Source organism: Panicum virgatum, chromosome 9K (genome assembly GCF_016808335.1).
Source record: "Panicum virgatum strain AP13 chromosome 9K, P.virgatum_v5, whole genome shotgun sequence".
Taxonomy (NCBI): Eukaryota; Viridiplantae; Streptophyta; class Magnoliopsida; order Poales; family Poaceae; genus Panicum; species Panicum virgatum.
In genome coordinates this window covers 7981134-8009001 of record NC_053144.1, presented here as the reverse complement: position 1 = coordinate 8009001, position 27868 = coordinate 7981134, and the positions used below count along the sequence as shown (strand labels likewise).

At 49.7% G+C, this 27868-nt stretch overlaps 2 protein-coding genes across 2 annotated transcripts; one reads left to right on the top strand and one right to left on the bottom strand.

Moving 5' to 3' along the window:
- The first annotated feature begins 803 nt into the window (after window positions 1-803).
- LOC120649835 (vacuolar protein sorting-associated protein 51 homolog) lies at window positions 804-23411 on the top strand. Its single transcript, XM_039926735.1, has 21 exons — window positions 804-1123; window positions 2357-2496; window positions 2621-2675; window positions 2752-2859; window positions 3431-3529; window positions 3622-3699; window positions 3837-3914; window positions 4043-4117; window positions 4383-4483; window positions 11064-11131; window positions 11486-11559; window positions 12379-12445; window positions 12620-12735; window positions 18807-19073; window positions 19173-19289; window positions 19886-19957; window positions 20052-20102; window positions 20357-20584; window positions 22070-22246; window positions 22564-23052; window positions 23155-23411. The coding sequence occupies exons 1-20, from the start codon at window positions 899-901 to the stop codon at window positions 22681-22683; spliced, it is 2316 nt and encodes a 771-aa protein (XP_039782669.1). The 5' UTR covers window positions 804-898; the 3' UTR covers window positions 22684-23052; window positions 23155-23411.
- A 1026-nt stretch (window positions 23412-24437) lies between these two features.
- Window positions 24438-27805, bottom strand: LOC120649834. Its single transcript, XM_039926734.1, has 9 exons — window positions 27573-27805; window positions 27279-27455; window positions 27061-27158; window positions 26278-26368; window positions 25991-26194; window positions 25629-25885; window positions 25289-25379; window positions 24988-25204; window positions 24438-24909 (listed from the first exon to the last, which is right to left on the bottom strand). The coding sequence occupies exons 1-9, from the start codon at window positions 27702-27704 to the stop codon at window positions 24695-24697; spliced, it is 1482 nt and encodes a 493-aa protein (XP_039782668.1). The 5' UTR covers window positions 27705-27805; the 3' UTR covers window positions 24438-24694.
- Window positions 27806-27868: the final 63 nt, after the last annotated feature.

Genomic DNA, 27868 nt, shown 5'->3' with positions numbered 1-27868 from the left:
ACATGACTAGTTACTCTTATTATGAGAGCTACTTGTTGCTCCTCACAATATTGGCTCCTCATTATTTCTAACTCCATCGGGTGGTACGTCTAACGTCTTCTCTCAATCTCTCACATTAATTTAAGCTTTAAACGGTGTACACTCGCAAAGGTAGGCTACATAAAAGTTTTAATATAGCGGCGTTCCTATTGCAATGGCTAGTATCGAGATTCAAATAAAATTACATAGTTGGATTTGATATAGGATGAAATGTAGAACAAACACAGTGAAGTGAGCAATTTCGTTGGCATTTCTTAAGCCCTCAAATTCGGAATACTACAGAGCCACTTCCTCCATTCTCTTTCGACAGTTCCATTTCCAACTAAAATATCCTATTCGCTCTTGATAAGGATCATGGTCATAAATAACACTCGCTCTGTTCGGATGCGCTAATCCTGCTGGGCTGGCTGGGTACGAACGGAGGCCGGTGCGCTGAGGTCTGGACGCCAGCGGAGATGGCATCTCGGGGCGGGCAACGCGTGTGCCCGCGGTGGGAACGGACGGCACAACAGTTGGTGCAGCATCCAGCCCAGCCAGCCCAGCCCAGCGAGTTTTAGCGCATCCGAATAGGGCGACAAGTAACAAGGAGTTTCTAGCAAAGATATTTGAGGACTAGCAAGCAAATAGTACTAAGTAACGAGGAGTATTAAAGTAGATGATAAATAAGATTGTTTTTTCTTCGTCATTGCGTCAAACTGAAATAGGACGAGTGGAGGGAGTATCTGCGTAAAATTCCGCTCGTGAAGGAAACTTCCCCAAACCCCCCTGTCATTCTCCGCTCGGCCACACCGATCCACTCCTACAGCCTCCGGTCTCCCCGGCGTCCCGACTCCGAGCCCCGCCGCGAAGCCTCACCGGCATGGCGACAGCCAGTGGCGCCCCGCCGCCGGCAATGGACGAGAAGGCCCGGCGCACGCGCGACCTCCTCGCCAGCTTCTACAACACCGACCCCTCTGCGGCCGCTGGCGCCGGGGTCGCGTCCCCCGCGTCCCTGGCGCGGCCCTCCCCCACCGCGGCTCCTGCGTCGCCCCTGGACTCCATCAACTCCACCTCCTTCGATCCCGAGAACTACATGAATGTTCTGGTTAGTGTTTTCGTCTGATGCCCACTCCCTCTCTGGCTTTCTCTCCCTGATCTCTCAGATCCAGCTCCCTGCTTCTCCGCCTGATCGTTTCGATTGGGGACATTTTGCGTAGACTTTGAACGAATGTGATGAACTGTGACCTGTAATAACCTCGAATTGTTATGCTATGTCTAGAGTTAACCTGATTAAGGCACATTGCATTTCGTATGGAGATCAATTGAGCTGAAATGGCGGTTCCTATGATGCTGTTAACTTAGTTTCTGATTTATTTGTAGGTCTCATGTAGCTGTGTTTCGGATGAAATTTTGTTCGATCACTATGTGATTATAATTCTAACTTTGCTCAGGAAATGAAACCATGAGGGTATGGTAAATCGTAGTAGTTTTACCAAAACAGATGAAATTGAATTTTTGAATTGGAGCATTCTATCAGTACAGGCTACTTACATAACGTGCATAGTTCATAACGGTGCTGTTGAACGCTGCATGTGAATGTAGATTGTGTTTTGTAACTAAAATCTTTATCAATTTCACTTCCAGTTTGCAATCTTTACACCCAGATGGTATTCAGTTTTCATCAGAAAGATCAAATTTACTGCCATACTACTTATACAGTGTCAGTTTGCTTACGTAGTTGACAGTTTACTTAGACTAGTTAGTTTACACTCGCACTACCTTTCTATAGTATCAGTTTCTGTTATGTACTTAGATTAGTATGACCTATCAGTAACATGTATTTCAATTGGTGAACATTACCCTTCTTGCCATTTTCACTTAAATAGCTTGAGTTATTCGAGCTGTTCCTTGCAGTGTTGGGTACTTACTGCCACAAACCGTTTTATGAATTCTTAAATGGTTTTGAGCGTTTTTCTATATGGACTTACCGACTTAGTGCATCTTTGGCTTGCGCCCCAATTGTCCTTATTAAATAATTGGCTAGCTGGCATTTTTTTTTTCAAATTACCAATGAGTTAGCCAAGTTTTGGCAAGAAAATGTATAGGATTGACCAAAGGGATATGGACATGCCAAAATTTCACAACCATTTAAACAAGTGCAAAATTCTTAGGGGGTTACTGAACATTGCCAAGGTTGTCTGGGGCCCAAAGCACACACCCTAACATGCTATTACTATTGTTTGTTTAAATTATAAAGCAGTAGAACCATGATGTCAAAGTTTAGTTTGTTAGCTCCAATATCTATGAGGAGAGTTCTCACTTCCCTTGTGGTTTTTAGGTGCAACAATCCAATCTGGAAGGTCTTCTACAGAGGCATGTGAAGATGGCTGCTGAGATCAAGAATCTAGACACAGACTTACAGATGCTAGTGTATGAGAATTATAACAAGTTTATTAGTGCAACTGACACTATAAAAAGGTGGTGCTATTTTCTCACTGACAGCTCAGAATTCTTCTGTTAACCAGTTTGATGTGCTAGTGGTGTTATTTTTATTTTCTGTAATTGTAATGTTTATGTCTATGTATCCATGATTTTGCTGCAGGATGAAGACTAACATTGTTGGAATGGAGGCAAATATGGAGCAACTCCTTTCAAAGGTATGCATTATCTCGTTGTTGGTATACTGTTGACTCATTTTTACATGGTTGAACCAATCTATGTTTTTTTTTTCAGATAACATCAGTGCAGTCAAAAAGTGACACAGTGAATACATCTCTTTTCGACAAAAGGGAAAACATAGAGAAATTACACCGTACACGCAATTTGCTCCGAAAAGTTCAAGTAAAATGATCTCCTCCTTCCACTATTGTTCTTACAGCTGACGATCTATGCTGCTTGATTTTTTATTGCTGCCAAGAACTAACAATTTGTAGTTTTATACAGCAAAAATAACATAAGATAGAGTTCACAATAATAACTTTATTAAACCTAAGTGGCATACGGGCATCATAGTTGATGCTCCCGCCCATTTTGTCACCTTGTGGGAGGCCCAAGTGGCCAATGTATGTAGATTATCACCAAGTTTTGGTGTTGCATAGGAAATGTAGTGGCACAAACCCATGACAATCGCATGTAGCAATTTGAGTTAAGTCCTTGCTGCAAAGCTAGGAAAATTATGTGGGCAAGTGGTTGTGCATGTGTAGTTTATCTCACTTGAGAATGTCTTTTTATCTCTGGTTACTTGAGAACATGCCTTCAAGATGTTTGTTCAAGGCTGCCTGCTCAATACTTTACTTTTGCATCGCTTCAGAGTATTTTGAATGAGTGAATTCTACTAACTAAATGTAGATCCAAAAAGAAAAAAAAAATACAGATAGAAACTTTTTGATAATGTTAGCTTCCATCTTTGCAGTTTATATATGACCTTCCAAGTCGGCTTAATAAATGCATCAAGACCGAAGCATATGCTGATGCTGTCAGGTTTTTTACTGGAGCAAAACCTATTTTTGAGGTAAATTTGAGCTAAAGTGAATTTCTTAATCTTATAAAGTCCCTGCAAACCTATTTTAGCATACTGTTTTGTCAACTTTCTTCTCTATATAGGCCTACGGAGATACTTCCTTTCAAGACTGTAAAAAGGCTTCTGAGGAGGCAATGGATTTAGTCATACAACATCTTCAGGTAACTGTTACGCGTTTTGACTCATATTTGTTGAAGAGCTCATAACTATTTGTTCAAATGCTTATGGTTTGTTACACAATCATAGTATTCTAATCGTGTATTGACTTTTGTATTGTTTGCGACCCATGAATTTACAGGAAAAGTTATACTCAGATTCTGAACCTATTGAAGCAAGAGCAGAAGCTGTAGTTCTCCTTAAACAATTGAACTTTCCAGTATGTCTTTTATCACTGCTAGTTACGTACATATTGATGAGGCTGTGTCAGAGCATCTCTTTGTCTTGTATGTGTTGCCTTTTGTTCAGTAAACACCTGCCTAAGTTTTTCTTTCTACCTCTCAACAGGTGGACAACCTAAAATCTAATCTACTCGAAAAGTTAGAAGACTGTCTCTTGAATCTCCAGAATGAGTCTACACAGGTATATTGTATATATATATCAGAAAGTTTAGAACAACAGAACAATTTCCATTTAATACCAGGTGTAAGTTTCACAAACTGGGACTGGCACAGCTTGTGTGGTCTGTATTGCAATTTGCAACTAAGCATGAGAAAATTTTGAATGCGATGTTGCTCTCGCTCTAAATTGTAGCCTATTTTTATTTGTTGTGCCCATTTTACGATTTTGTTTGCGAACTACCATCTTGGCTAACCATCTAATAATCTCTTGTGTTAACTTTTGGTAGGCTTCAATCAGCGACATTTCAAAGACATTCCGTGCTTATTTAATAATATTTCCTGATTCAGAAAAACGTCTCATTGAACTTGCACAAGCGTTGTTCTCAAAGTAAGTTGAGTTCATTTCTTATGCAATTCTGCCATCAAACTGTTAGCTGTCCTTGGATCCTGAATAACTATGTCCTGCCCAAATATTTGCTGTTAGCTCCCAGGATATAAACAAAGATTACTTATGTGAAAAGTACATTAGATGCCTTCTTTCACTAGTGATGTAAAAATTTTAATCCTGAAAGATAGGACTGCAGGTTGATATATGTCCATAAAGCTTTGCAGATTGCCTGAGATGTTGATCTCTTTTAGAGTTTTATTTCTAAATTCTTGAGAAGATCAAAGCAGCTTGGGCGGTGGGTGGGGATTGACTGTGGCAGGGATGGACTAGGAGGAGCTTTCCCCTCTGCTTGATATATTCTCTAGTTAGCACCAGAAAGGTTTCTTAAAAAATAGGAAAAACCTTTATTGGCTCCTATTATATTGTTGGTGTATATTGAGCCCATGTATAGAGGCCCATCTAGAGGCCCATGTATAGGATCTATATATCACACCCTTCTAGGGTTTGGAGGAATACATCTGATAATTCTCTCCTCTACATGGTATCATTAGCCTAGTCTCTCTCCCTCCCTCTCCCGATCTCTGCCGCCGCCGCCGGCGGCGCCATGGCCGGCTGGCCGCCGGCGCAGCCCCTCCCTCCCCTCTCCTCCTTCCCTCCCCTCTCTTCCTCTGCTCCTGCGTGGATCCAGGGTGCCGCCACCTCCTCTGCTCTGGGCGCTTCCTCTGCTTGGCCCCAGCCGCCGCGGGCGCCCTATGCCGCCGTCGCGCTGGCCGCCGCCGTGGGAGGACCCCCTCCCGGCGCTCCTCCTCCTCCGGGCCCTGCCCCTGCCCAGCCGCCGCCGCTGCCTGCCCTGCCCGACCCTGCCGCTACTGCAGGCGCGAGAGGCGCGGGCGCGGGAGGCGCAGGGGGTGCCGCGGGGGCCGGCGCTGCCCTACTGCTGCAGGCGCCGCCGCAGCCCCAGCCCGAAACGGCCCTGCTGCAGGCGCAGCTGCCGCCCTAGCCCGACCCGGCCCTGCTGCAGGCCCCTGCCACGGGCGTTAGGGGCGCGGGGGCTGCGCAGGGCCCCCTGCCGCCGGCCACTGATCCCGTCGCCGCCGCTGCGGCCCACCGTGCCGCGGTCGCTGCGGGCAAGCAGCCCGTCGCCGATCCCGCGTGGTCTGGCCTCGGGATGGCCCCCGCGGACGCGCCGCTCGCCGCCGCCGCACTCCGTGGGCAGCAGGCCGACGCCGCTCTCGCCGCGGCCCTCCTCGCCGCCAAGTCGGAGGCTTCGGCGGCTCAGAAGCGGATCCGCGTGGCTGCCCTTGCTTGGGAGCGCGAGCGCGCCACGGCCGATGCTCTCGCTCTCCGGGTCGCCGAGGCGGAGCACTTCCTCCGTGAGTCGGCGATCCACTCGGTGCTGACCGGCGGCGTCAGTCCCATGGTGCTGAAGGACTGCGCCAGAGCGGCCTGGTCCCACCCCTCAGGCCAGGTCGGCTGCTGGCTGGGCTGAGCGGGCGGGGTCCAGGACGGTGCGGAGAAGGGAGCAACACCGGTGAACATCGGTGAACATGGCCGCCGGCTGGAGCCGAGGATGAGGCCTCCCTCCTGGACCCTGGAACGGCCACATCGAGATGCGTCCTGACCATGGGTTGCTGAAGGATGGCCAGGGCGTACCTCCAGGGGCGGGAGCCGGAGCCGGCGCGCCCCGACGGCCCCGACCGGCACTGCAACCCCCAGAAGCAGGGCCACCAGTGCCGCCGCCACCTCGCCCCCCCCCCCCCGACGACGTCCACGGCTCCCCCACCTCCGGTCTGCCTGGCGGGAGCAACACCAAGGAGCGAGGTGGCAGGAGCGGCGGAGGAGGCCGGTGGAGGAGCGACGAGCGCGGTGGGGGTGGGCGAGGACGATCCGGGCACGAGACCCCTGGTGATCTCCTCGAGAGCGAGGTCGTCCCGGACCTGTAGGAAAGAGGGGAAGGGCCTCTGGCGGGTGATCCAGGTCTTCAGGTGGTCATAGGTGCTGCTCAGGCCCCGCAGGACATTGAGCACCAAGACCCGGTCTGACACCAGACACCCGAGGTCGTGAAGAGCATTAGGCATGCCCTTCATTCGCCGGCAGAACTCACCAACGGAGAGGTCTCCCTGCTCGAAGGTGCGGAAGGTGGCGTCGAGCCGGAGGGCGCGGAACTCGGCGTTGCCGAGGAACTGCCCCTCGAGCGCCACCCAGGCCTGTCGCGCGGTGCCATCGTGGGTCCTGACGAGGTCCTGAAGATCTAGGGAGATGGTCCCGAAGATCCAGGACACGGCGATGCTGTCGAGGCGCAGCCACACCACGTCCCGCGCCTCGATCGGCGAGTCGACAAGGACGTGGTCGTCGAGGGCGTAGCGGCGGAGGGTGAGGAGGACCTGGTCCCGCCAGCGTCCGTAGGAGGAGGACGTGGGGTCGAGGACAACGGTGACCGGGGCCCGGATGTTCTGGACGTCGGCGGCCTGGAGGTGGAGCTGGGCGACTCGGGTGCCTCCTTCCACACCACCCCTGATGCCTGTATCCTCTCTTCTTTCCGACCCCCTCACCCCTCTTGTCCTTCTTCCATCATAGTTGGTGATGGGTCTTGCCTTCCCATCACCGCCGTGGGTTCTGCTCCTGGTTCTTTTCGCCTTCCTAATGTCCTTGTTGCACCTCAGATGGTTCACAACCTTCTTTCCATTCGCCAGTTTACTGCTGATAACTCTTGTTCCATTGAATTCGCCAGTATTCGGCTTCCCGGCGTCCGCTCCTCCGATGTGACAGCCCGGGGCCCCTTTACACTCTTCGGCTTCCTGCTTCTGCTGCTCCGCCTTCGACTTCTTCTTCGTCTGCTGCTTTTGCCGTGACGCCTTCTTCCACCACCTGGCACCGCCGGCTTGGAGACCCCGGCCGCGACGTTTTGGCTTAGCTTAGTCGTAGTACCGATGTTCCATGTACTAGGCTCCTGTTGAGCACCTCTGTCATGCGTGCCAGTTAGGTCGTCATATTAGACTTCTTTTTTTTTTCTTCTTCTTCGCATGCTGCACATGCTTTTGATCTTGTTCACTGTGACCTGTGGACATTTCCTGTACTCAGCATGTCTGGTTATAAATATTATCTGGTCGTGATGGATGATTTCTCTCATTACTCTTGGACTTTCCCTTTGCACGCCAAGTCTGAGACCTTCCCCACCCTCCTCCACTTCTTTGCCTGGGTGTCCACTCAGTTCGGCCTCACCGTTAAGGCCGTCCAGTGCGACAACGGGCGTGAGTTCGATAACTCCACCTCCCGTTCCTTCTTCCTCTCTCGGGGTGTTCAGCAGCGCATGTCTTGTCCGTATACCTCTCCTCAGAACGGCAAGGCTGAGCGGATGATTCGCACGACGAACGACGTCGTGCGCACCCTCCTGATCCAGGCCTCTCTGCCCCCGCGCTTCTGGGCTGAGAGCCTCCACACCGCCACCTACTTGCTCAACCGTCTTTCGTCCACTGCTTCTCCTGCTCCCACTCCACACCACGCTCTGTTCGGTACCCCTCCTCGATACGACCACCTTCGGGTCTTCGGGTGTGCGTGTTACCCTAACACCTCCGCCACCGCTTCTCACAAGCTGGCGCCCCGCTCGACTCGTTGTGTGTTCCTTGGGTACTCCCCTGACCACAAGGGGTACCGATGCTTTGACCTCACCTCTCGCCGCGTTCTGATCTCCCAACACGTTGTCTTTGACGAGTCGGATTTCCCGTACTCCACTTCCTCCACACCTTCTCTTGACCCCGAGTTGGATTCACTGTTTGCGATTGACCCGGTGGTTCAGCCACCGTTATCGGAGAGATCCGCGGCTCTCCCTCGGTGGCGAAGAGAGTCGCGGCCTGAGATGCCATCCGCCGCGACACCATGGGATGGATATGTCGAGAATCCCGATGGATGACTGGCGGGTGGTACACCACCGGCTCAGCTCGAGAGGGAGCCGGCGGCGGCGGCGGCGGCGACGGCTCCGGTGTAGGCGTCGCAAGAGCCTCCGGAGCCGGAGGCGGCGTCGGTGTCGGCGCCGAACGACGCCGGTACACCTGCATGAGCCGGAGGCGGCGTCGGTGTCGGCGCCGAACGACGCCGATACACCTGCATCGGCTGAGCGTACCGTGGCGGCGCCGGTGTGGGCGCCGAACGACGCCGGCACACCTGCACCGGCTGAGCGTACCGCGCAGGTGCAGGGGAAGGTACCGGGGCCGCGCGTGGCCCAGCACGAGACACCGGGTCCGCGCGCGGCACGACCGGAGGTCCGGGGGCCGCGCGTGACGCGACCGCGTGCACCGGGGCCGCGCTTGGCGCAGCGGGGATCACCGGAAGCGGTGCCGGTGTACCGGCAAAACCTGCAGGGAAATGACAGCCCTCCTCTGTCCGCGACGCCTTGGTGGATCCTCACTGGCGTCGCGCGATGGAAGAGGAGTACGCGGCTCTTCTCGCCAACCAGACGTGGGACCTCGTGCCGTGTCCATCTAGTTGCAATGTGGTGACTGGCAAGTGGATCTGGATGCATAAGCGTCGGGCTGACGGCGCACTGGAGCGCTACAAGGGTCGCTGGGTTTTTCAGGGGTTCACCCAGCGGCCTGGTGTGGACTATGATGAGACCTTTAGTCCAGTGGTGAAGCCTGCTACTGTGCGCACAGTCCTCTCGCTTGCGCTCTCTCGCTCTTGGCCTGTGCACCAGCTGGATGTGAAGAATGTGTTTCTTCTCCAGTCGTCCGGACATGGTCTGACGGCTCAACAAGTCTCTCTATGGTCTGAAGCAGGCTTCTCGGGCTTGGTACTCTCGGTTCGCCACGTTCTTGCTGACATTGGGGTTCTCCGAGGCCAAGTCTGACACGTCTCTCTTCATCTACCACCGTGGGAATGAGACTGCCTACCTGCTGCTCTATGTCGATGACATTGTGCTTACAGCCTCCAGTCAGCAGTTGCTTCAGAGTGTCATCTCTCTGCAGCAGGAGTTTGCTATGAAGGATCTTGGTCAGCTCCACCACTTCTTGGGCGTCACTGTTGAGACTCGTCCGTCTGGTCTTCTCCTTCACCAGCGGGCAGTACGCACTTGATATTCTGGAGCGAGCTGGGATGACTGATTGCAAGCCTTGCTCCACTCCTGTCGACACTCAGGCGAAGCTTTCTGCTGATCTGGGTGCTCCGGTGGCTGATCCTACTGCCTACACGAGTCTGGCCGGTGCCTTGCAGTACCTCACCTTCACCAGACCGGACCTCACCTACGCTGTTCAGCAGGTCTGTTTCCATATGCATGATCCCCGAGAGTCACACCTTGCTGCGCTGAAACGTCTCCTCCGCTACGTCCATGGCACTGTGGACCTCGGCCTGGTTCTTCACCGCTCGTCCTTTGCTGAGCTGGTTGTCTACACCGACGCTGACTGGGCTGGCTGTCCGGACACTCGCCGCTCCACTTCCGGTTACGCCGTCTTCCTGGGCGGCAATCTGGTCTTCTGGTCGTCCAAGCGGCAGCCGGTTGTCTCCCGCTCCAGTGCCGAGGCGGAGTACCGTGCTGTCGCTAACGGCGTGGCAGAGGCGTCCTGGCTCAGCCCGCTCGCCAAGAGCACGCTCGTCTACTGCGACAACGTCAGCGCCGTGTATCTCTCCACCAACCCCGTCCAGCATCAGCAGACGAAGCATGTGGAGATCGACCTGCACTTCGTGCGCGACAGGATTGCCATCAGCGATGTTCGGGTACTCCATGTCCCGACTACCTCCCAGTTTGCCGACATTTTCACCAAGGGACTACCCTCGTCGACCTTCTCGGAGTTTCGCTCCAGCCTCAACGTAGCAGGTGGCTAGTTGTGGCTGCGCGGGGGGGGGGGGGGGGGGTATTTGCCCTTTGTATTTTCTTGTTGTCCAGTCTTGAATACCACTGCGCTGGTAGTTCAGACTGCGCGGGGGGGGGTGTTGGTGTATATTGAGCCCATGTATAGAGGCCCATCTAGAGGCCCATGTATAGGATCTATATATCCCACCCTTCTAGGGTTTGGAGGAATACATCTGATAATTCTCTCCTCTACATATATTAGCGATTTGGATTCCTGTATAAATTATTCTTGCTCAACCCCTGCGGCTGGGATAATATTGGGGTTTGTGGTGTCTAATGTAGCGGGTGTGAATTGGTGTCCCTAATGGGCACCACTGACCCTCTTTAGTTCAGTTGAGTAATTGGCCTTTAGGCCACCACTTTGCACCCCACTCTGATGTGGCAGCTGTCTTCAGGTTCTGTTTCCAGAACGGCAAAGAGCTTCGAACAACCTAGTGCATGTCTCATACAACCAAGTAAATTACAGAGAGAATAAAACAAAGGGGAATATTTTCTTTTCTTTTTCTGCTTTCAACCATTCCACGTTTGGGCTGTTACATATTCCTTGCTGTGCAATGGGGATGCAAGAAAATTACTCCAATTCGCGGTTGTATGAGATCAACTGAAACTCATATAGGTTGACCATATGACCTTGCTGCTTGTTTTGTCTTACATTGCTACTATGAAATTCCATGTATACACCTTTTTCTTCCACAAGTTTCATACACACTCAGTATTTCCTTTTTCTTTTGCATGAAGCCGATATGAAACAGTCAGAGAGAATCTGAAGAAAAGAATTCCGTCAACGGATCTGCTGGCAATGCTACGTAAGAACTTTGTCTATATTACATGTCATATCACCATTGCAATTTTATCTACAGAATATATGTAGAACAACAGTGTAAACCTGCATGGGCCAGTCACTGTTGGTATCTGAATTCATATCATTCAAAAGCCGTTCCTCCTATAGACAGAATCCTTGTCTCACCATTCTTGACATGAGCAGTTAGCAGTTGTTTTGCTGTGCTGCATTGCATGGAGATGGAAACTTACTAGTTCCACTAAAGATTTTGCTGTTATGAATTGAATAGGAATACAGTGTTGCTTAATAACATGATTTTAATATTTGCAAGATTCTTCCATTGTTTCAATTTAATACTGCTATTATTGGGTGATCAAAGGATCCTTGTGGGAGGATGCAACCGCCATCGATGAAGTTATTCCAGAGGCTGCGTTACCAGCTTTTTCTTTGGAGGTTTGACCTGCACATTTGTAATAGTTCCATTTAGTGATATTATAACCTTCAAAGACAAGAATCATATATTTTTCATCTGTGGTTGAAATATCCTTAAACTATCAGATTTAATGTTATGCCCTTCTGTCTTCAATCAGCTTATTCTGCCTACAATCAAGTAGAGGCCATGGGTGGCTAAATTATATGCTTCATTAGTTGGTGCCCTTACTCCTATTGATTCTGCTTGATGGCTTCTTAATATGGAAAATTGGCTTAGATCAGAGCGCCTTTTCTGGCTGGTGTATGCTGTTTTTTGCTTCCACTTACTACAGAAGGCATGTGGTGCAGGGTGTTATAAGGCCTAGTATTTTGGCAGATAATTATGCCTCCATTCTTTGTGACAGTGACTCCTGGCATAGGAGTGGACAAGTCCACCAATTAGTGTGTCTAGCTTTAGGTTTCATACTAGTTGATAATCTGAATTAACAACGTTCTTTTTATAATGAAGTGAACTGAAATAGATGCTCAATTAATAGCCACCTTTGCTCCACTGCTCGATATCATGTGTTTTAGTTTACAACTGAGCAAAACCTGTTCCGTACTATATGCTTACCTGTGGATTGTTTGTTAGTACACTTCGGCAGTATATCATTAGTGTATAGGTTATATTATAAGGTTGTTTTGGAAATACTGTAGGTTTGCTTTCTCCCTTGTTTTCTTATTCAGGGGGTGGATTGAGTATACATAAATACCCTTCAGCCATTGCTGTTTTTGATATCTTCCATGTCTACTGTGTATGTCTAAATGCTGATTTTGCATGTGTCGTCTCTTTGTTGTCAGACAACACGAGACATTATTAGGCAACACATAGCGACTGCCTTTCTTCATCTTCAAAGTGAAATATCAGGTTGTCCCACTCTCACCATAATTTGTCTTCAGCTTACGATTCGTTTCCAAAACTGACTTCATCTTTTGATTTGCCAATAACTTATTTTTCCTAAGCTTGTAATGGTACAAGTAGGAAAGTAAAATAAAAATTCTTTATTAGAAAAATTCATATATGTTCTATATGGGTGAGCAGATGCCTTGGTCAGAACACATTCAACATCAAATGAGAAACTAGAAGAGTTGCAATTGCAAAATGCTATGGATACAATCAAAATCAGAGTATCTCAAGGATGTATAGATCTCCTGCAGGTACATATTTTTGGAAGCGTCAGAAAACATTGAATACACATTTATCTTTTACGTTGTCAAACAACTTAAATGTTACTTGCAATCAACTAAAGAGCTCATAATTGCATCCAAGCTTTCTACCCTCTCTCTTCCAAATTGTAGAGGTTTTAGTTGTTCTAAGTGAAACTTATCTATATTTGACCAAGTTTATAGAAACATGCACCAGTGTCTGATACTGTCAAATTAGGGTAATTGAATCCACCATGGAATATGCCTTGTTAGTGCATTTATTTGATACTGTGATGTTAATATAATTTTTATAAACTTGGTCTAAGTTGGAGATGTTTGACTTGGTACAAAACTAAAACCTCTTATATTTTGTAAAGGAGGGAGTACTATTGATGCCCTTTTCCTTTTGTTGGTGGCTCATGTTGGGTTTCATCTCTAGCCTATTACAACTTGCTTGGGACTCAAAGGCTTTGTTCTTCTTGATGGAGAGAATAATTCCTTGTATTCCTCCAAATCCTAGAAGGGTGGGATATATAGATCCTATACATGAGCTTCTAGATGGGCCTCTATACATGGGCTCACATATACACCAACCCCCCCCCCCCCCCCCGCGCAGTCTGAACTACCGGCGCAGCGGTGTTCAAGACTGGACAACGAGAAAGCTAACACCCCCCGCGGTCTGAACTACCGGCGCAGCGGTGTTCAAGACTGGACAAGAAAAGAGTACAAAGGGCAAATACCCCCCCCCCCCCCCGCAGCCACAACTAGCCACCGGCTACGTTGAGGCTGGAGCGAAACTCCGTGATGGTCGAGGAGGGCAATTTCTTAGTGAAGATGTCAGCAAACTGGGAGGTAGTCGGGACACGGAGTACCCGAACATCGCCGATGGCGACTCTGTCGCACACAAAGTGTAGGTCGATCTCCACATGCTTCGTCCGCTGATGCTGGACGGGGTTGGTGGAGAGATACACGGCACTGACGTTGTCGCAGTAGACTAGCGTGCTCTTGGCGAGCGGGCTGTGGAGCTCCGCCAAGAGCTGTCGTAGCCAGGACGTCTCCGCCACGCCGTTAGCGACAGGCCGGCACTCCGCCTTAGCACTGGAGTGGGAGACAACCGGCTGCCGCTTGGACGACCAGGTGATCAGGTTGCCGCCCAGAAAGACGGCGTAGCCGGAAGTAGAGTGACGAGTGTCCGGGCAGCCAGCCCAGTCAGCGTCGGTGTAGACCAGCAGCTCAGAGAGGACGAGCGGTGAAGCCCCAGGCCGAGGTCCACAGTGCCACGAACGTAGCGGAGGAGACGCTTCAGGGCAGCAAGATGTGACTCCCGGGGATCATGCATATGGAGACAGACCTGCTGAACAGCGTAGGTGAGGTCCGGCCTGGTGAAGGTGAGCTACTGCAAAGCGCCAAGCGCCAGCCAGGCTCCGGTAGGCAGTAGGATCAGCCACCGGATCACCCAGATCAGCAGACAGCTTCGCCTGAGTGTCGACAGGAGTGGAGCAGGGCTTGCAACCAATCATCCTAGCCCGCTCCAGAATATCGAGTGCGTACTGTCGCTGGTGAAGGAGAAGACCAGACGGGCTTGGCTCAACAGTGACGCCCAAGAAGTGGTGGAGCTGACCCAGATCCTTCATAGCAAACTCCTGCTGCAGAGAGGAGATGACACTCTGAAGTAGCTGCTGACTGGAGGCTGTGAACACAATGTCATCGACATAGAGCAGCAGATATGCAGTCTCATCCCCACGGCGGTAGATGAAGAGAGACGTGTCGGATTTGGCCTCGGTGAACCCCAATGTCAGTAAGAACGTGGCGAACCGAGAGTACCAAGCCCGAGGAGCCTGCTTCAGACCATTGAGAGACTTGTTGAGCCGGCAGACCATATCCGGACGACTCGAGTCCACAAATCCCGCTGGCTGAGAGCAGTAGACAGTCTCTGAGAGAGTGCCGTGAAGAAACACATTCTTCACGTCCAGCTGGTGCACAGGCCAGGAGCGCGAGAGCGCAAGCGAGAGGACCGTGCGCACCGTAGCGGGCTTCACCACTGGGCTGAAGGTCTCATCATAGTCCACATCAGGTCGCTGAGTGAACCCCCGGAGAACCCAGCGAGCCTTGTAGCGCTCCAGTGTGCCATCAGCCCGACGCTTATGCGTCCAGATCCACTTGTCAGTCACCACATTGCAACCAGACGGACGCGGCACGAGGTCCCACGTCTGGTTGGCAAGAAGAGCCGCGTACTCCTCTTCCATCGCGCGACAGAGGAGGGTACCGGAGAGACATGCTGCTCTCCCTCGGTGGCGGAGAGAGTCGCAGTCTGAGACGCCATCCGCCGAGTCACCATGGGATGAATATGCCGAGGATCCCGATGGATGACTGGCGGGTGGTACACCTCCGGCTCGGCTCGAGAGGGAGCCAGAGAAGGCGGCGGCGGCGGCGGCTCCGGTGTAGGCGGCGCAGGAGCCTCCGGAGCAGGAGGCGGCGCCGAACGACGCCGGTACACCTGCACTGGCTGACCGTACCGCGCAGGGGCAAGGGATGGCACCGGGGCCGCGCGTGGCGCCGCGGGAGACACCGGGTCCGCGCGTGGCGCGACCGCGGGCACCGGGGCTGCACTCAGTGCAGCAGGGATCACCGGAAGCGGTGCCGGTGCGCCGGGAAAACCTGCAGGAAAAGGACAGATAGGTAACGGTGGCTGAACCTCCGGGTCAGTCGGAAACAAAGACTCCAGCTCGGGGTCAGGAGAAGGTGTGGAGGAGGTGGAGTAGGGGAAATCCGACTCGTCAAAGACGACGTGTCGGGAGATCAGAACGCGGCGAGAGGTGAGGTCAAAGCATCAGTACCCTTTGTGGTCAGGGGAGTACCCGAGGAACACACAACGAGTCGAGCGGGGCGCCAGCTTGTGAGAATCGGTGGCGGAGGTGTTAGGGTGACACGCACACCCGAAGACCCGAAGGTGGTCGTAGCGAGGAGGGGTATCGAAGAGAGCGTGGTGTGGAGTGGGAGCAGGAGAAGCAGTGGACGGAAGGCGGTTGAGTAGGTAAGTGGCGGTGTGGAGGCTCTCAGTTCAGAAGCGCGGGGGCAGAGAGGCCTGGATCAGGAGGGTGCGCACGACGTCGTTCGTCGTGCGAATCATCCGCTCAGCCTTGCCGTTTTGAGGAGAGGTATACGGACAAGACATACGCAGCTGAACACCCCGAGAGATGAAGAAGGAACGGGAGGTGGAGTTATCGAACTCCCGCCCGTTGTCACACTGGACGGCCTTAACAGTGAGGCCGAACTGAGTGGACACCCAGGCAAAGAAGTGGAGGAGGGTGGGGAAGGTTTCAGACTTGGCGCGCAAAGGGAAAGTCCAAGAGTAATTAGAAAAATCATCAACAATGACCAGGTAATATTTGTAGCCAGACATGCTGAGTACAGGAGATGTCCACAGGTCACAGTGAATAAGATCAAAAGCATACGCAGCATGCGAAGAAGAAGAAAACGGAAGTCTAACATGACGACCTAACCGGCACGCATGACAGAGGTGCTCAGCAGGAGTCCTAGTACATGAAACATCGATACTATGACTGAGCTTAGCCAAAACGTCGCGGCCGGGATGTCCAAGCCGGCGGTACCAGGTGGTAGAAGAAGGTATCACGGCAAAGGCAGTAGACGAAGAAGAAGTCGAAGACGGAGCAGCGGAAGCAGGAAGCCGAAGAGTGTAAAGGGACCCCGGGCTATCACATTTGAGGAGCGGACGCCGGGAAGCCGAATTCTTCACACTAAGACCAGAAAGAGTCAAATTCGATAGAACAAGAGTTGTCAGCAGTAAACTGGCGAATGGAAAGAAGGTTGTGAACCATTTGAGGAGCAACAAGAACATTAGGAAGACGAGGACCAGAACCAACGGCGGTGACAGGAAGGCAAGACCCATCACCAACCTTGATAGAAGGACAAGAGGGGTGTGGGGGTCAGACGAAAAAGAGGATACCGGCATCAGGAGTGGTGTGGAACGAGGCACCCGAGTCGGCGATCCACTCGGTGCTGACCGGCGGTGTCAGTCCCATGGTGCTGAAGGACTGCGCCAGAGCGGCCTGGTCCCACCCCCAGGCCAGGTCGGCTGCTGGCTGGGTTGAGTGGGCGGAGTCCAGTACGGCGCGGAGAGGGGAGCAGCACCGGTGAACATGGCCGCCGGCTGGAGCTGAGGACGAGGCCCCCCTCCCGGACCCTGGAACGGCCACATCGAGATGCGCCCTGACCATGGGTTGCTGAAGGATGGCCAGGGCGTACCTCCAGGGGCGGGGGCAGAAGCGGGAGACGGAGTCGGAGCCGGCGGAGTGGGTGCGCCCCGACGGCCCCCACCGGTACCTCCAGAAGCAGGGCCACCGGTGCCACCACCACCCCCACGCCCCCCCCCGACGACGTCCACGCCCCCCCACCTCCGGTCTGCCCGGCGGGAGCAGCACCAAGGAGAGAGGTGGCAAGGGCGGCGGAGGAAGCTGGTGGAGCAGCGACGAGCACGGTGGAGGTGGACGAGGGCGATCCAGGCGCGAGACCCCTGGTGATCTCCTCGAGGGCGAGGTCGTCCCGGACCTGCAGGAAGGAGGGGAAGGGCTTCTGGCGGGCGATCCAGCTCTTCAGGTGGTCATAGGTGCTGCTCAGGCCCTGCAGGACATTGAGCACCAAGACCTGATCGGACACCGGATCCCCGAGGTCGTGAAGAGCATCGGCCATGCCCTTCATCCGCCGGCAGTACTCACCAACGGAGAGGTCCCCTTGCACGAAGGTGCGGAAGGTGGCGTCGAGCTGGAGGGCGCGGTACTCGGCGTTGCTGAGGAACTGCCCCTCGAGCACCACCCAGGCCTGCCGTGCGGTGCCGCCGTGGGTCCTGATGAGGTCCTGAAGATCTAGGGAGATAGTCCCGAAGATCCAGGACAGGGCGACGCTGTCGAGGCGCAAGCCACGCCACGTACTGCGCCTCGATCGGCGTGTCGAGGAGGACGTGGTCGTCGAGGGCGTAGCGGCGGAGGACGAGCAGGACCTGGTCCCGCCAGCGTCCGTAGGAAGAGGACGTCGGGTCGAGGAGGACGGTGACCAGGGCCCTGATGTTCTGGACGCCGGCGGCCTGGAGGTGGAGCTGGGCGACCATGGGGTCGGTCGGGTTGTACCGGGCTCCAGAACCAGCGGGCGGGGCCTGCCGGGAGGAAGAGGCGCCGGGCTCGGGGACGACGGGCCGGCCGGAGGAGGTGCGGAGGAAGTGCTCCGCCTCGGCAACCCGGAGAGCGGAGGCGTCGGTTGCGGCGCGCTCGCGCTCCCAGGCGAGAGTAGCCACGCGGAGCCGCTCCTGGGCCGCCGAAACCTCCGACTTGGCGGCGAGGAGGGCCGCGGCGAGAGCGGCGTCGGCCGGCTGCCCGCGGAGGACGGCGGTGGAGAGCGGCGCATTCGCGGGCGACATCTCGAGCCCGGTCCACGCGGGATCGGGCGCGGCGGCGGCGGCGGGCTGCTTGCCCGCGGCGATGGCGGCGCGGTGGGCAGGACCGCTGGAGCAGCGCCCGCGGCCTGCAGGAGCTGCGCTGCTGCCTGCAGGACCGCTGGATCGGCGCCCGCGGCCTGCAGCAGCTGTGTTGCGGCCTGCAGGGCGGCTGGATCGGCGCCCGCGGCGGCGACGGCGGCCTGCACAGGCGGCTCCCCAGCGGCAGGCAGGGCCGGTAGCTGCAGGGGCAGAGGACGGGGCGGCGGCCTAGGCGGCGCTCGGAGCGGCGTCCCACGTGGCGCGCGGAGCAGAGGAAGGGAGGGGAGGGAAGGAGGAGAGGGGAAAGGGGGAGGAGGAGGCCGGCGGCCGGCCGGCCATGGGCCGGCGGCGGCAGCTGGGAGGGGAGGGAGGAGAGAGGAAACCTAACCCTAGGCTAATGATACCATGATGGAGAGAATAATTCGTTGTATTCCTCCAAACCCTAGAAGGGTGGGATATATAGATCCTATACATGGGCCTCTAGATGAGCCTCTATACATGGGCTCACATATACACTAACACTTCTTGTTGTGATAGCATCAGAGCTTTCTTATGTTCTGTTTTGATGTTCTCATTCTGAGCATGCTGCTTTCAGGAATTTCATCATTTTATAGATGGCAATACAGAGTTGCTTCTAAAGTTGAGAGATTTGATTATTGATTGGGTACAAGAAGGTTTTCAAAAAAATTTTCAGAAACTCGATCGGCATTTTCATGTGCTCTCTGGGAGAAGCAAGAGTTTTCCACAAGAGTCTAGTGCTCTGGATTCTGTGCAAATTGATAAGGTCCCAACAGTTTTGGTGCTTATGCTTGCACAACTCTGTGTTTACATTGAACAAACAACTATTCCTAAAGTCACAGAGGTACATTGCTAATTTCACTTGTTCATTGTCCAATGTGCTAATTTCATTGCTAATTTCACTTAACAATGAAACAGTCCTGACTTCTGTTGCCCTTTTTAGGAGCTGGCTTCTTCATTTTCTGGAGGTGGTGCACGTAGTTATGAATACGGACCACCTTTCGTACCTGGAGAGATATGTCGTCTATATCGTTCATCTGGGGAGAAATTCTTACACCATGTAGGAAACATTCTCTATCTTCTGTTCTTTTTCGTTCTATAGTTCGTTGTCATTGTGTTTTTATGTAGAAGCTTTTATCTCTCTTCTAATTGGTTTGTTTTTCCTTTGCTTCTCTAGTATGAAATTCACAACTGTTTATAGATAGAAAAAAAGGCTTGCAGACAAGTAGTTCCTCTTGTACTATCAGATCTTCCTTTTACAAAACATTATTATAATAGAGACATAGTGATAGATGTGCACTATTTTAGTTCATTTTGAATATTGTGAGAATCACCGACCTATTCTATCTCGTACACTCAAATTGAAAAGCAATGTTAGTATATATATGATATCTTGTGTAAAAAAAAAGCATTGCTAGTGCCATGCCCATTCATTGCTCTAGAGTTTTGTTTCCAAAAGCAGAACCGCCTTTGGTTTCTATAAGCAGTCGGGTCGCAGACTGTTGACATGTGAAGGGCCAATGTCCCATGCTGTGGGAACATATGTGATTCTTCTGTTTGTAATCCAAAATTGCTTATTCCTTTTCTCTGTTAGACGAACAAATTCTTTTTATTGGATCTGCAGTGCCAATAACTGTATTATGTTCCTTGGAGCAGTACATAAATATGAAGACTCAGAAGATCTCCAAACTTCTTAATAAGCGATTTACGACACCTGTTTGGATAAAGGTTAGCTTCGTATTCAAAAGAAAATATTTGTAAAGAGTGATTCTGCCCTTTCTGGTTTTGTTAGCTCAAATTTGCATTTCTTCTTCTAAAACAGCACAAGGAACCACGGGAAGTAAACATGTTTGTTGATCTACTTCTCCTTGAGGTTTGCCCGGTTCCTTTTCCTATTTCGTTATGTGTGTCTCTAATGCTAGCATGCTTACGAATCCGTAACTGTCCTTCCATTATCATATGAATTTAGGTGTCGGTAGTCTTGAGCTTGTTCGTTTTATGTCCTCACTACTTCAAATTGCTAGCACCTGCTTTCAACATTCAGGCACATGAGCACATCCTGGAACTTTTGGGCTTATTTTTTTAAAAAAAAGTTAAAAAAGTTAAAAGATCTTATTTTCCTTGTAGTTCAATGGTGTGGTATCTGAAGTCAAGCAGATCTTGCCTGGTCTAATTCGTCGACATCGACATTCTGATAGCACTGGCAGCACAACTTCCTCCAGAAGCAATCCAATGCGAGAAGACATGTTGAACCGATCAAACACAAACCGTGCTAGAAGTCAGTTTTTGGAAAACCACCTAGCAAAGTTATTTGAGCAGAAAATGGAAATATTCACCAAAGTTGAATACACACAGGTGATCACTTGGAATTGCCCAATTCTCCTTTATATTAGAAGTAAAAAGATGTGGTTTTGGGCTTATGTTATTCATGTTTTAGTTTGTTATAAATATTTGGACTAGGGGCATCATGCTGCATTAGCACAATGGACATTTGTAGTTATGGCAGACATTCACACATTTGAATATACGCTGTGTTTGTTTTCAAGTGAATACAGTCATCCTTGAGCTTGCTTGTATAGGAAATATGTTTTTCAACAGCGGCAAGTAATGTTTTTGATCTACTTGTGCCCATGTGACATGATGAGTATAGAAAACTTGCACAAAGGATAAAGAATGGCCTATTCAAAGGGACTCATGGAGACTCTGTAACCTGGTCGTTTTGTGCATTTTTTAGTATCTATGATCTATCTATCTCATCATTAATGACTACACTTAAGTTTCAATTAATTTTATTTAGGCTGCAGGAATATACTATGCTGTGCTGTGAGTTCTACTGATTGTAGCAAAATATATCTGTTGACATGCAAAAGTAGGATGTTAACAATATATTATTAACTTCTCAGTCATATGAGCTTGTCGCAGTGGGAAGGTCATCATCATTTCTTTTTAGTCTGTCCTTATTCAGTTCTGCCTGTTTGCCACCTAAACCCACTTTTAAATTCAAAGACATACAGAAAGGAAATTGCATCTACTTTATATTGCAAGCTTCAACTTGTTGCAGTGGGATGGTTATCATTATTTCTTTTTAGTTTGACCTTGTTCAGTTCTGCCGGTTCGCCATCTAAACCCCCTTTTAAATTCAAAGGACATACCATAGGAAATTGCATCTAGTTTATATCGCAAGCTCAAATTTGCACCAAATGAAGAAACATTAAAATTCAAAAGTGAAAAAATAACACTGCATAGAATTTCTCTCAAAACCCACTGCAATGCCAAACAAAAACTCGGCCGGGTGGGGAAAGACCGCCCCACCGGTATTAAGCTAAGAAGAAGCCTCGGCTTCCCCGACCGAGAAAATCCCCGAACCCCAGCCCTGCCCTGACACTGGGAACCGTAACCCCTGAGAATTGCCTGGGCCATACACGGTCCTCAGGCCGACCTGGGCCGGCTCTTAACCAGTGCTTTGGCACACGGGACCGGTGAGAGGATTTTTTTAACCACAGCCTGAAATTCGCTCTCACGGGGATTCGAACTCAGGACCTGTGGAGTGCCGCCCGAGTGTCTTAACCGCTAGGCTAAGCACCCTTTGGCCACTGCAATGCCAAACGCAGCATAATCTGTAGAATGCATTGTCTGAATGAAATCATAAAGCAGCCCATCATTAGAATTTTCTGATACTTGTTGTGGCAGATATGCTAGTTCAAATTATGAGCTACAGATATGCTAGTCAAATTATGAGCTAACTTGCCCTCTTGCCCAGCTATAAACTATAATTTTCTTTCATCTAACATCACCCAGCTGCTTTTGATTGTAATTCCTTATATTCTGGTTAAATTTCAGGAATCTGTAATATCTACTGTCCTCAAGCTCTGCCTGAAAAGCTTGCAAGAATTTGTCCGTCTTCAAACTTTCAACAGAAGTGGATTTCAGCAGATTCAGCTTGATATGGAATTTCTCAAGAGCTCCCTTAAGGAGTTTGTGGATGATGAAGCAGCTATTAGCTTTTTACTCAAAGAGGTCAGAACCACGTTATTAAATCGTTTAATCGAACCTAGTCGCCATGGCACCATAAGGTCCTGATCGGACGATTAGTCGTGATTAGTTGGGTGATAAGTCCGATTAATCGGGGTTTTACTTAGTCGCCTCAGTACCGACTAGGACAACAAATCGCGATTAATCGGATGACTTGATAACCTTGGGTCAGATAACTGCACGTCACGTTGGATTTGCCGCTAACTTGTTTTTGCCTGAAACCAGTCAAAAACTTCTTTTGTGTGCTCTAATTATTGTTCCTTATTTTGCTTGCTTTTAAATTGATTCTCATATCTTTGCAGGTGAACAATGCTGCCCATGAGAGATGTCTTGACCCAATCCCTCTTGAGCCCCCCATATTGGATAAACTCATAAATGCAAAACTTGCCAAAATTAAAGAGCAAAACCCAAATATGCAGTAGTTATGCAAGATTGGTAACATTAACTACCATTCAGTTCCATCCAATTGAATGTGCACTCTTTCGAGTGAGGTGTGTAACTGCATATGGTTTTGGGATGCAGCACGTTGTCAACCATATGTAAATCTGGAGTCACTTGAACTGAAAAATACACAGCAAATTTATACTAGTATACTTAATTTGAGGTGGTTGACCTCTCAGCAATCCCCTTTCGCTTGTCAAGCGACCATCAAATTGTTCCTCTACATTGTCTTGAGTTCAGCTATGTGTCAGGAGAGTTCTGGTCTGATATTAATCAAACAGGCATTGTAAGTTGTTGAATGAAGATAGGTAAATACAGTATTCTGAGGACACTGCACGTGTAGAAATTATGTAAGCATTCTTTAACTCTACTTCACATGAACTTGTGTTAAGTGATGTCATTTATATTTCATGAAGGGCTTATTGGCAGTTGTACTTTCACCCTATTAACAGATTGGCTACTATGATCAAGCACCTGATGGGCAACTACTCTATCGTTACTCTTTTTGGAAAGCAATGGCAAAATTATCACATGAAGTTTGCTTGTCGGGATTGTGATATCCCTTTTTACGCCCTTACTGTTTTTCTTATTTCTCATCTTAAGTTGTACCATCTTTGCTTTCACTATAGTTTCGTGTGGTCCGCGACCCAATTGTCTTTTGTAACATATATGTTTGCTCGCTAATCACATTTTGAGTTGTATTGCTTTCTTTGGAACAGCCTCCTAGCTGAGTTGGTTAGGGGGCTCAGTAGCACCTCCTCAGGTCCTGGGTTCGACTCCCCGTGGGAGCGAATTTCGGGTTGGGGTTAAAAAAATCCCCTCGCCGGTCCCGTGTGCCAAAGCACTGGTAAAGAAGCGGCCCAGGTCGGCCTGAGGACCGTGTATGGCCCAGGTAGGTAGTCTCACGGGTAACGCCTCCCAGGACGGGACCGGGGTTTGGGGGTTTTCTCGGCCTGTGTGAGAAGGTCTTCTTAAATGTAATGCCGCAGCTGCCCCGTGGTCGAGTTTTTTTTTGGAATAACATTTTTAACTTCTTATCCTAGAAATAGCAAGTAGAGGTGAATGTGGATCCGATCCACTGGAGCGTCGTTGCACATTTAGTGTTGGCTACTTGGTTAAGTAGCTACAAATACATGGGAAATCGAGGGGACGTTTAGTTCATGGCCCCAATCAGCCAAGACAATTTTTGTCTGTGCTAAGTTGCTAATAGAATTTGGCCGTCCTTTTGGTTCGAGGCCAAGTTTTGGCCATGTCCAAAAAAGTTTTGGCCTTCCAAAATCTTCATAATCAACACGAATGTAAAGGGGACAGTTGGTGACCATGGCATATTTGCAAACTACAATTTTTTTATACTTATTTGAAAACTATAATTAAGCTAAAGCTTGAAGATAATAACTAGATAAGTTCGGTAGAACACCGAGTTCAGTCCCAACAGTCGTCCGAGCTAATGAATTGATTCCTCCATTCGCTTGCGGCTTACCATCCAGCCTTCCTGGTAGGTCACCTGTTGCTACAACAGCTGACCCGACCATTGTCGGAATGGGAATGTGTCCGTGACGTGCTCCCACCGCTCTCAGCTTGGACAGCTACGAGCACGATCTCACATCAGCAGGGACCATGCCGGCTTTAACTGAACCTTTCGCGTGAACTGTGAAGAGCATTTTTTTTTCCTAATGTCACGAGCCTCAAAATAAATAAACAGAATCCTGTCCGGACTGAGCAGTAAACCGTCATCTATATTTTGAACATATCAGTTCACTTGTATGATGAACACCAGTAATTCATTGTTCTCAGAGGAAAAACACAGAGAGCAACAATTTTCCATGTGCCATGGCATACAGACATGAGTACATGACAACTAACCAACATGCCTAGTGTGGTTCGTTCCATAGCTAGAGGCCCTAATTCTGCCAGCCCTGAAGGGAACCCTCACACAAATTTACAGAAATGGCTAACAATAGCAGCAATGCTCAGAGAGGAACCACTCCACAATCAGGCACTTGGCATGGAAGTGCAAACGATGACATAGGCCAGGTACTGCAGGGCGTCTTGTAGCTTGCTGACAGCACTAGTTTGATCGGAATTAAGATGGTTGGATATGGACTTAGCCTTCTCCTGCACCGACTTCTGATTTGGGAGATCGTCCTGCTTGTCAGCGAGAGCATTTTGTATGGCTGCCGCATAAGCTTCAGCCACATCCGAGATTCCTGCAGATAGAGATGTGTGAAAATTGAAATTTACACATCCTACGTAGAGTAATCAACCAATCATGAGAGGACCATTACCTGTAGCAAAACTAGTAGAGACCTTTTCCATATCCACAGAGATGGATTGCGCTTTCCATCTGATTATTTTAGCTTTTGAAATAGGATCTTCAGGCCAATCAATCTTAATGTTGTTTTCATCATCTTCTTCATTCTTTGATTTGTTGGTGGCAGATATTACCGACTTTCCTAGTGCCAGAAACTGAGAAACTGCCAGGCAGCACATCTCTGACAGTCTCTGCAAGAAGAGTTTTTTTCTTCCTAAAAAATATCCAGAGTTTTATTTGCAAAGGATAATAAACATTATATAGTATGTACATACATGAACACCCTCTGAGTGAATGGTCTCCAGCCTATTGGTAGTTCGTTTGATAATCTCATTTGGAGAAAGCCCACCCAAGGCAGTGGTGAACCTGCAAAGGTGATAAATGTGATGACAGCCTAATGAGTGCTTTTGAAATGGAAGCCGAAATGAAGTTAAACCATGTTGTTTCCTTCTTATATACATTGGACTTCTAAAGATGATCCTGTCTTTCTAGTAAGCTACATGCTAAAATGGCTCTATATAGATGAACATGATTTCACTAATTTCATCATTGCTTAACAGAACTAAAGTACCAGCATACATGTTTTGAATTTAGGAGTGAAGGATATATGTATACCCTGCGGCCATCTTAGCAGCTTTGCTAACACTTGTTTCACATAACTTCTTCATCTCAGCATCAGCGTCAGTATCAGCTGATTCAATCTTCTTCCCTTTGTCAGAATCTGGTCCATCTTCCTCAGCATTGGTGCTAAGACCAAACATCTGTTGTATTTCTTTGAGCTTCCCATCATAATAAGTTTTCTGCTCAGCATTTAGTTTCCCCTTTTTCCTATTAAACAACAATGCATAGTGGCTTGATAGTGCTTCCAGCTCCTATTGCAAGGGGAAAAACAGAGACCACACTGAACTAAGAGAAAAAAAAGGGAGCAAATATTGAAAACCAAACACACAATAACCTTGGGAAAACAAGGTAATCACCTCTAATTGATCAGGTCCTCCATAAATATAGAAGCATCTGTCAAATGAGACTTCTTCAAACTGCTCCTCTTCCGTCTGCTGGTCACCTTCACCGGTACTACCTTTATCGACTTCCATACCAGTTTCTTCAACAATGAACTCCATTGTCTCCTTTCCAACACGTTCGAGCACTTCCATACCTCTTGCTGTAAATGACTTCCCTGTCTGTGATTATTGAACATATTAAAACTATATTCATCTCACATATATGCTCTGCAGAAGCAACACAACTACTGAGTCCTAGTTACCTCTAAAATGGTCGGTGCTATTGCAGATGCTTTGGCGGGCAGTTCTCCCTGTTGAATGGTTTCAGCCAAGCTTGAAGCTGAGTTTTCCAATCTAGGAAAGTAACCATGTTACAATCAGAGAGAGATAAATACACCCAGCAAACGTGTTACTTCTCCAAGTAAAGGAGAAGACACGCTTGCAGGCTTATTCTTACTGAAGATTCCAGCAATAATAAGGTGTCAGGAAGGTTAACCTGATATTTGATTCTTGAAACCGAGAAAAGATGAAGATGCAAAGTTACTAGATAACAAAACAAAAGTTACTAGATAACAAAACAACAACATATTTATGATGGAAAGACTGTTTTCAGAATCTCATCACTGTTTTATACAATAAAAAAGTTATGCAATTTCACATTACACATGTACACAGACAGCTGAATTGTCAACCAGTAACTTCCAACGTGTATATTCATTTGTCAACAAGTAGGGCATCGTAATACCAGCAGTGTTTGACATACAATATACATTTTTTTTGGATCTCACATGTGCACATGCATGATGTAACCAATTAGATCCATAGTTTCACCATCAGATAGAGTGGGTGAAGATTCTGAATGATATAAATTATTTAAGGATTTAGTAGGAGGAGGAAGCAATCCTAGGTTGCCTCGGCTGTTTCATGTAATGTAGATGAAGTAGCATGGGTGTGCATGTAAACTGAACTAAAACGTTTCTGTTCAATTCACAAGGTTAAAGGCTGTAACAGCAAAAACTGAAGTAGATATAAAACAAGGAATGTACTTTTGAACAAATAGTGAGCCACTCTTCCATGCGGTCCCAAGAGCTTGCCAAGTACCGGTCGTGATGGTCTCCACCGAGCTATCAAAGGCCTTGAGCCCCTGCAGAAACCCACATACACACATTGCAAACAGCAATTCACCAACCATTATCACCGGCATTGCCAAGAACGCAGCAGCGAATCAGCGACGTTGAGAGAGAGTAGCAAAGCAGGTGCTTGCCTGGCCCAGGATCGAGTCCTCACTGGCATTCTCCAGCTTGTCCAGAGCCGCCTTGCGTCTCTCCTCCTCCTCCCCCTCCGGTTCCTTCTCCTTCTCCTTCTCCCCGCTGTCGGGTCCCGTGTCCTGCTCCGGCGGTTGCTGAATGTCCGCGATGGCACTCTTGGCAACCTCCACCGCCTGCGAGAGACCACACCATAACAATTCATCGAAACCCTATTCCAACCTTGCCACCGAGGGAGGGGAAAGATCTACGCATGGCGTATGAACCGGGGCCGCGTGCTACTCAGTACTCACGCTGCGGGAGATCTCGGAGAAGATGGAGAGGCCCCATCCGCCCCAGCCACCAGCCTCCTGCTCGGCGGGTTGTCTCTTGTCGGCGGCCTGCGCCGGCGGCGCTGGCGCTGGCGGCGGCAACTCGGCGGACATGGCGCGTGCGGTTCACTCCTCGCTCTGGCTCAGGCGGACGGATCTAAACCGCAACCACCAGTGGGCTCGCGACTCCAACTACCTGGTGGAGTCGGAGAGGAGCGTTGCGTGCCGTGCACGTGGTGTTGTGTTGGGCCCGTGCGTCAATGCCCACGACGCTGGCG